A 9,630-nucleotide genomic window follows, 5' to 3' on the forward strand; every position below is an offset into this window, starting at 1 on the left:
CAAGGTTAAAGCGCCGCCGACAAACAGACTGTGGTTTCATGATGAGTCGACAGAACCAGACTGAACCAAAGTCCAGGTCAAAGTCCAGCGTTTGTCTAGAACATTAAAGTGAATGAAGAACTTCAGCTGATTAACAGATCTTCATGAATGTTTACTGATAAATAATAATTATAACATCAGGCATGAACTATGATAAAATGATGATTAAAAGAACTTAATGCAGTGACAGCGTGATGGTTTCTCTTTTATTGGTTAAAACACTCAGACACACGAGAGACTGAAAATAAAAATGTTGACATTAAATGACAGATTATTGACTTATAGGCGGTGATCAATCACTTCCTGTTTGAGTCTCCTCCTCCAAGAACGTTCAGTCAGAGCTAGCAGAGTTAGCCAGCAGCATGCTAGCAGAGTTAGCCAGCAGCATGCTAGCAGAGTTAGCTGGTTTTGATCAGCTGGTCTGATGGGAGTCAGCTGATCTGCAGCCATGAAGTCAGGGGTGTTCCTAATATTGTGGCCAGAGACAGTTCCTTTAAAACACACACAGGCAGATGGAGGGAATGATGAGAGCTGAAGAAGAAGAGTGGCTGTAGTGTTTCAGCGTCTGTTGCCATGGCGACCGCTCCCCTGCGCTCTGTCGCCACCGCTGCTGTGACCCGTCGATGACATCACTTCCTCCAGGAAGCTGACGGAGAAAGAAAGAGAGAGATGACGTCCCCTGGACAGTGGTCTGTTTCCACTCTGGTTCCACTAGTGTTCCTAATGAAGTGGCCGGTGTGTGTGTACCTCTTGTCCCTAATGAAGTGGCCGGTGTGTGTGTACCTCTTGTCCCTAATGAAGTGGCCGGTGTGTGCGTACCTCTTGTCCCTAATGAAGTGGCCGGTGTGTGCGTACCTCTTGTCCCTAATGAAGTGGCCGGTGTGTGCGTACCTCTTGTCCCTAATGAAGTGGCCGGTGTGTGCGTACCTCTTGTCCCTAATGAAGTGGCCGGTGTGTGCGTACCTCTTGTCCCTAATGAAGTGGCCGGTGTGTGTGTACCTCATGTCCCTAATGAAGTGGCCGGTGTGTGTGTACCTCTTGTCCCTAATGAAGTGGCCGGTGTGTGCGTACCTCTTGTCCTAATGAAGTGGCCGGTGTGTGCGTACCTCTTGTCCCTAATGAAGTGGCCGGTGTGTGCGTACCTCTTGTCCCTAATGAAGTGGCCGGCGTGTGTGTACCTCTTGTCCTAATGAAGTGGCCGGTGTGTGTGTACCTCTTGTCCCTAATGAAGTGGCCGGTGTATGCGTACCTCTTGTCCCTAATGAAGTGGCCGGTGTGTGCGTACCTCTTGTCCCTAATGAAGTGGCCGGTGTGTGTGTACCTCTTGTCCTATTGAAGTGGCCGGTGTGTGTGTACCTCTTGTCCCTAATGAAGTGGCCGGTGTGTGCGTACCTCTTGTCCTAATGAAGTGGCCGGTGTGTGTGTACCTCTTGCCCTAATGAAGTGGCCGGTGTGTGCGTACCTCTTGTCCCTAATGAAGTGGCCGGTGTGTGCGTACCTCTTGTCCCTAATGAAGTGGCCGGTGTGTGTGTACCTCTTGTCCCTAATGAAGTGGCCGGTGTGTGTGTACCTCTTGTCCCTAATGAAGTGGCCGGTGTGTGTACCTCTTGTCCTAATGAAGTGGCCGGTGTGTGTGTACCTCTTGTCCCTAATGAAGTGGCCGGTGTGTGCGTACCTCTTGTCCCTAATGAAGTGGCCGGTGTGTGCGTACCTCTTGTCCCTAATGAAGTGGCCGGTGTGTGTGTACCTCTTGTCCTATTGAAGTGGCCAGTGTGTGTGTACCTCTTGTCCCTAATGAAGTGGCCGGTGTGTGCGTACCTCTTGTCCTAATGAAGTGGCCGGTGTGTGTGTACCTCTTGCCCTAATGAAGTGGCCGGTGTGTGTGTACCTCTTGTCCCTAATGAAGTGGCCGGTGTGTGTGTACCTCTTGTCCCTAATGAAGTGGCCGGTGTGTGCATACCTCTTGTCCTAATGAAGTGGCCGGTGTGTGCGTACCTCTTGTCCCTAATGAAGTGGCCGGTGTGTGCGTACCTCTTGTCCTAATGAAGTGGCCGGTGTGTGCGTACCTCTTGTCCTAATGAAGTGGCCGGTGTGTGTGTACCTCTTGTCCCTAATGAAGTGGCCGGTGTGTGCGTACCTCTTGTCCCTAATGAAGTGGCCGGTGTGTGCGTACCTCTTGTCCCTAATGAAGTGGCCGGTGTGTGCGTACCTCTTGTCCTAATGAAGTGGCCGGCGTGTGTGTACCTCTTGTCCTATTGAAGTGGCCGGTGTGTGTGTACCTCTTGTCCTAATGAAGTGGCCGGTGTGTGCGTACCTCTTGTCCCTAATGAAGTGGCCGGTGTGTGCGTACCTCTTGTCCCTAATGAAGTGGCCGGTGTGTGCGTACCTCTTGTCCCTAATGAAGTGGCCGGTGTGTGCGTACCTCTTGTCCCAATGAAGTGGCCGGTGTGTGTGTACCTCTTGTCCCTAATGAAGTGGCCGGTGTGTGTGTACCTCTTGTCCCTAATGAAGTGGCCGGTGTGTGTGTACCTCTTGTCCCTAATGAAGTGGCCGGTGTGTGTGTACCTCTTGTCCCTAATGAAGTGGCCGGTGTGTGTGTACCTCTTGTCCTAATGAAGTGGCCGGTGTGTGCGTACCTCTTGTCCTAATGAAGTGGCCGGTGTGTGTGTACCTCTTGTCCCTAATGAAGTGGCCGGTGTGTGCGTACCTCTTGTCCCTAATGAAGTGGCCGGTGTGTGCGTACCTCTTGTCCCTAATGAAGTGGCCGGTGTGTGCGTACCTCTTGTCCTAATGAAGTGGCCGGCGTGTGTGTACCTCTTGTCCTATTGAAGTGGCCGGTGTGTGTGTACCTCTTGTCCTAATGAAGTGGCCGGTGTGTGCGTACCTCTTGTCCCTAATGAAGTGGCCGGTGTGTGCGTACCTCTTGTCCCTAATGAAGTGGCCGGTGTGTGCGTACCTCTTGTCCCTAATGAAGTGGCCGGTGTGTGCGTACCTCTTGTCCCAATGAAGTGGCCGGTGTGTGTGTACCTCTTGTCCCTAATGAAGTGGCCGGTGTGTGTGTACCTCTTGTCCCTAATGAAGTGGCCGGTGTGTGTGTACCTCTTGTCCCTAATGAAGTGGCCGGTGTGTGTGTACCTCTTGTCCCTAATGAAGTGGCCGGTGTGTGTGTACCTCTTGTCCTAATGAAGTGGCCGGTGTGTGCGTACCTCTTGTCCCTAATGAAGTGGCCGGTGTGTGCGTACCTCTTGTCCCTAATGAAGTGGCCGGTGTGTGTGTACCTCTTGTCCTAATGAAGTGGCCGGTGTGTGCGTACCTCTTGTCCCTAATGAAGTGGCCGGTGTGTGTGTACCTCTTGTCCCTAATGAAGTGGCCGGTGTGTGCGTACCTCTTGTCCCTAATGAAGTGGCCGGTGTGTGTGTACCTCTTGTCCCTAATGAAGTGGCCGGTGTGTGCGTACCTCTTGTCCCTAATGAAGTGGCCGGTGTGTGTGTACCTCTTGTCCCTAATGAAGTGGCCGGTGTGTGCGTACCTCTTGTCCTAATGAAGTGGCCGGTGTGTGCGTACCTCTTGTCCTAATGAAGTGGCCGGTGTGTGTACCTCTTGTCCTAATGAAGTGGCCGGTGTGTGCGTACCTCTTGGTGTTGTGGATGCTGCTTCCTCCCAGGACGATGCGGACGCCAGGTGTGCTGCGGTTCAGGTTGTAGATGCTCAGAGCTTCTTCATACGTGGCTCCACCGATCACAAACACCAGGATGTCCTGAGGCCTGGAACACATCACGACCTCGTCAGGTGATCACATGACCCCACGACCCCACGACCCCATGAGCAGGTAACACACCTGTCTCTGAGGCTGCTGGCTCCCAGGTAGGGGAACTGACTGTCTCTGAGTCGTCCTTTGATCAGCTGATCCAGAGTGTCGTGAAGAAGAGGCTGATGCTGAGTGTAGACGTTCTCTACACCCTGAACACATACACACACAATAACACACACAATAACACACACAATAACACACACAATAACACACACACACGTGTACAACAACACACACTGAAGTAGGTTCACACTCTACATGTGTTACTGTAACAAGGTTGTGTTATTGTGTGTGTGTTATTGTGTGTGTGTGTGTGTTATTGTGTGTGTGTGTGTTATTGTGTGTGTGTGTGTGTGTGTGTTATTGTGTGTGTGTGTGTTATTGTGTTATTGTGTGTGTGTGTTAAAGTGTATGTGTGTATTATTGTGTGTGTGTGTGTTATTGTGTGTGTGTACCTTGAGTCCCTTAAAGAACTGTTTGGTGATGGCGACGGCGTCGGTTGGCGTGACGAGGTCACTTCCTCTGACTCTCTTGCCGCCGTACTCCACCACACACTGAACCATCTGAGATGACACACACACACACACACACACACACAACATGACGTATCACATGACATCTGTCTGTCCAATCAGAGGAGGGCGCTGTGGTCACATGGTTACCCTGCGGTGTCGCTCAGACACTCCTCTCCTGCTCAGCTCGTCCATCAGAGACGGGAGGATGCTGCTGCTGTGGCGCTCGTATCTCAGAGCGTAGAGCATGACGAGGCGGACGGCGTCCAGCTCCGACAGACGAGGGTTCTGCAGCAGCCGCCGGACGCTCTGACAGGAGGACAGGAAACGGCTCGTTAGGGCTGGTTAGGGCTGGTTAGGGCCGGGTTAGGGCTGGTTAGGGCTGGTTAGGGCCAGGTTAGGGCCGGTGAGGGCCGGTTAGGGCTGGTTAGGGCCGGGTTAGGGCTGGTTAGGGCCGGGTTAGGGCTGGTTAGGGCTGGTTAGGGCCGGGTTAGGGCTGGTTAGGGCTGGTTAGGGCCGGTTAGGGCTGGTTAGTGCTCGTTAGGGCTGGTTAGGGCTGGTTAGGTCTCGTTAGGGCCAGGTTAGGGCCGGTTAGGGCCGGGTTAGGGCTGGTTAGGGCCGGGTTAGGGCCGGTTAGGGCTGGTTAGGGCCGGGTTAGGGCTGGTTAGGGCTGGTTAGGGCTGGTTAGTGCTCGTTAGGGCTGGTTAGGGCTGGTTAGGTCTCGTTAGAGCTGGTTAGAGCTGGTTAGGGCTGGTTAGGGCTGGTTAGGGCCGGTTAGGGCTTGTTAGGGCTGGTTAGTGCTCGTTAGGGCTGGTTAGGGCTGGTTAGGGCTCGTTAAGGCTCGTTGGGGCCGGTGAGGACTCAGGACAGCCTGGTACCTGCTGGGCGTTGGAGTGGTCGTTCTGACAGGCCAGCTCCTGCTCCACCTCTGACACCTCCATCAGCTGCCGCTCCGCCACCAGCCGGGACAACTCCCCCACCACCGTCACATGTTTGGACACGGTGCCCGACATCTTCTTGAACTGAGGGTAGTTATCTACGAACGCCTGCAGGGACGACAGGGACGTTAGGAAGAGAAGAAGAAGAAGAAGAAGAAGATGAAGAAGAAGAAGCAGAGACAGTGCGTCTCTGACCTTCATGTCTGTGATGGACTCCAGCTTCTGTTGTCCTTTAGGTCTCTTCTTCTGGAAATCCTCCATCAGGTTCTTGATGTTGGTGCCGATCTCACCAAAGTTCAGGTACAAGTTCTAACAGAGACACAAGAGTTTGGTTCTGAAGACGTCCCTGTGGTTTCCATCATTACCAGGTGAATGATAAACATCAGACTCACGTTGGCGTAGAACTCGTCGTTCTCCGCAGACAGAACCACCTCCTTCAGGTCTTTGCTGATCCCCGGGACCCTGGACAGGTCGATCCTGTTGTTGTTCAGACCCAGCAGCTCGTGGACCATTGCCTGGTACGTCCACTGAAACAGTGACGTCATACAACACTGAGTGACTATCAGACAAACTGAGAACGGGTTTAACAGCTTCCTGGTTGGAGCTGATGATGTCACAGTGTGCTGTGCTGTGATTGGTCACCTGGTTGAGCAGCGGCGTGATGGCGTCATCGCTGCGGTCGAGGATCAGCAGCAGAGGAGGAACTTCAGTTTTCCTGAAGTCAAACAGCTCGTACTCCTTGGTGATGATTTGCTGAGAACAGAGTTAATGATGTTTATGATAATTACTTTTACGACTTTATTATTTATTCATCTTTCCTGGTTTGATTTGTGAAGGTTATTCTGATCATCAACGGGTCAGTGAAGCTGAAGCAGAAAGAATCAGAAACGATCTGATTCAGATCAACTGAGCTCGAGACAAACCTTGACGCTTTCAGCCAGACGTTTGGACATGTCTGAGGACAGCTGGTAGCGGATCACTGGACATTTCTTCAGAGCGAGGAGGACGGAGGTCAGACCCTGAGTACAGCGTGACAACATGGAGGGCTCCCAGCTCCGACCCTGACCACGGACAGGGACGAGTTCAGGTGTAAATATTAAAACAGACACAGCTGGTCAATAATCAGACGAGGTCTCACCCTGGAGACTCCCTGCAGGTTGAGGGAGAACAGGTGAGGGTTGACAGCGATGAAGTCTCCATAAAACTCCTGCAAATGGAAACACACACATGTTGCTATGACAACGGCAACAGGCATCCAGGATCATCCATGGATCAGGAAATCGTTGAGCAGCTCTTAACGTCTGGCTAACATCTAGCTAACCTCTGGCTAACCTCTGGCTAACATCTAGCTAACCTCTGGCTAACCTCTGGCTAACATCTAGCTAACCTCTGGCTAACATCTGGCTAACATCTAGCTAACATCTGGCTAACATCTGGCTAACATCTGGCTAACATCTAGCTAACATCTGGCTAACCTCTGGCTAACATCTGGCTAACCTCTGGCTAACGTCTGGCTAAGATCTAGCTAAGATCTAGCTAACCTCTGGCTAACATCTAGCTAACGTCTGGCTAACCTCTGGCTGACATCTGGCTAAGATCTAGCTGAGATCTAGCTAACCTCTGGCTAACATCTAGCTAACCTCCGGCTAACGTCTGGCTAACATCTAGCTAACCTCTGGCTAACATCTAGCTAACGTCTGGCTAACCTCTGGCTAACATCTGGCTAAGATCTAGCTAAGATGTAGCTAACCTCTGGCTAACATCTAGCTAACCTCTGGCTAACATCTAGCTAACCTCTGGCTAACGTCTGGCTAACCTCTGGCTAACCTCTGGCTCTTGAGGCTCACCTGGACTTCAGCCACCACTTCCTGTTCGTCAGCCTCGGCCAGAGCTTTGATCTCACTCTTGCTGATGACGTTACTGAAGTCTGAAACAAACACAACATGATCATCGTCATCTGTGAATCCTCCACAGGAAAGAAACGTCTCTGATCAGTGAAGGTTTGTTGTGATCAGAAATGTTAAATGTCTGATCAGAGACTCACAGATGAAGTAGACGTTGTACTTTGGTCTCCTCAGCTCCTGGATCAGATGTTCTACGTTCTCCTACAGGACACGAACACATCACTCATTGACTGACAGGTGGATTACAGGTGTACTAGTGAGATACTACATGAGTACTACAGGTGAATTACAGGTGTACTACAGGTGTACTTGTACCTTGGTGGGTCTCAGGAAGCAGATTGCCTTCAGGTGCTTCATGTTGTCTCTGTTCTGAGAGTCGATGCGTTCAAACAGGTAAACCTCCTTCTGCAGGATCTCAGACTGAGTGTAGACCACACTCACGATGCTGGTCTACACACACACACACACACACACACACACACACACACACACACACAGGTTTAGTTTTACTGTAACACAATAAACACGTATGCAGGTAATAGCACTGTAACTATTAAACCCGACCAGGACCAGGGCCAGGACCAGGGCCAGGGCCAGGACCAGGGCCAGGGCCAGGACCAGGACCAGGGCCAGGACCAGGGCCAGGACCAGACGGTCAGCCCGGTACCGTCGGTCTCTTACCGTCTCTTTGTCCATGAGCAGCACCTTCATCCCGGGCCCACTGTTCTCGATCATCTTGGAGATGTACTGCTTCACGGCGAGTGTCACGTTCATGGTGGCGCGAGACAAAGAAAATAACAAACAGACAAATAAATAATCAATCAATAAACCAAACAAACGAACAAGCAGCAGCTGTAACTGTGGAGGTTCTGGTTCTGCTGCTTTCAGACAAAAATCAGCTGCTGCGACAAAAACACTCCCGCTTCCTTCCGGGTCCTTGACGTCACCAGGTCTGACCCACTGCGACTGCGCAGACGCGTCAGCACGTAAACGTTTGTTTTTCTTTCACAAACGTTCATGTGTTTAAACTTTCAATAAATAGTTATTTTATGTCAGTCTATCATTAGTTATTTTATTACTATTAATGATATATTTAAAATATATGTGTTTTAAACTTTTAACTGTGTTGTGTAGTTTAATATAAACACGTATTTCAAGATCTACTTTCTTTATGTAGAAACGTTAAGAAAGGAGATATATAAAGGCTTATATTGTGCTATTTATACATGATAAATTGTACACTGTATTTTTGTATCTTAACTCTGACCCTGAACAAGATTATTAATTAAGAAAACAGAAGAATGAAATGTCTGTGAAGGTTAACAGTCATCCAGATTTATACAAAATAGGTTTAAAAAAGACAACTGGACTTGTAGAGTTTTTTTAAAAGAATGGAAGTAAAAATAACAAAATGATGAAGATAATATGAACGTAAATATTCTGTTAATTAAAGGTAACACATCTGTTGCTGGTTTGGATTAAAGTCTGATGGTCTGATTATATTCTGACATTATGTCATGATAGTAATCTGTGTGGAACACGGTCTGAACATGATTAAAGATTCAGATTCAGAAAACTTGTCTCCAGGCAGCAATTAAGTTCACACAGAGCAGACAACAAGGAAGGAAAAGAAAAAGAAATTCATTATAAATGTATAAATGAATTATATAACAGGCGGTAAATAAAAGCACCTGTCCAGGTATTCAGGTATGTTGTATTTAGGTTTTGACAAATTAACTTTAGTGTTAGTTTATGCAGAACTGTGATTCTGTGGAAATTAATTTATGTATATAAACTATTAATGTAAATGAGATCAACGTATTATATAATAACCTTATAATAATAAAATTAATACGTTTTCTTTATCCTTTTTATTTAGCTTAAGCTATCAGCTGTAAACATCTGCTAATGTTTCTCAGACAACAGTTTAAATCTGATGTTGTTAATGAGCCTTAACTTAAAGTCACTAGAGTTTGTTGATCAGTTATTTTAACTTAGTATTTAACAGACTTTAAACTCGGTCTAGAAAGTAGCTAGCTGCTGCTCAGAGGAAGCTAACGAGGATTACACATATTATTATTATTACAGGAGCACCACAGATAACACCTTTTTACACAATGGACGTAATAAATGTAATAAAACGTAATAAAACATCGTATGACGAACTAAACGAACGTAGATAATGTCAGATTGTTAAACATTTAAACTCATCGGTGACTAGCAGCAGCTAACACGGGCTAGCTCATCGCTAGCATGGTTTCATTGATCTGTTTATTGTGCTAACACTGTCATGGCTCCTCAGAAGGGCCACTGGTGTTCTCTCTGGTCTCTTTAATCCAACAGTCTTATTTGGTTTTATTGACAACAGTCGTAATGAGATCAATATTATAAAATAACTGGTCTGTGTATCGGTGTGGAGCGGACGT

The 9,630-nt window shown here is 48.6% G+C and overlaps 1 protein-coding gene across 1 annotated transcript; it reads right to left on the reverse strand.

Moving 5' to 3' along the window:
- Positions 1–223: 223 nt before the first annotated feature.
- On the reverse strand, positions 224–8,171 carry vps45 (vacuolar protein sorting 45 homolog). Its single transcript, XM_084563680.1, has 15 exons — positions 7,886–8,171; positions 7,520–7,654; positions 7,345–7,405; positions 7,148–7,227; positions 6,439–6,507; positions 6,224–6,361; positions 5,943–6,053; positions 5,693–5,827; positions 5,496–5,609; positions 5,241–5,408; positions 4,513–4,671; positions 4,306–4,413; positions 3,878–3,999; positions 3,672–3,803; positions 224–685 (listed from the first exon to the last, which is right to left on the reverse strand). The coding sequence occupies exons 1-15, from the start codon at positions 7,976–7,978 to the stop codon at positions 598–600; spliced, it is 1,713 nt and encodes a 570-aa protein (XP_084419806.1). The 5' UTR covers positions 7,979–8,171; the 3' UTR covers positions 224–597.
- Positions 8,172–9,630: the final 1,459 nt, after the last annotated feature.

The sequence above is a fragment of the Chelon labrosus genome (assembly GCF_963514085.1).
Source record: "Chelon labrosus genome assembly, chromosome: 16".
In the NCBI taxonomy this organism is placed as follows: Eukaryota; Metazoa; Chordata; class Actinopteri; order Mugiliformes; family Mugilidae; genus Chelon; species Chelon labrosus.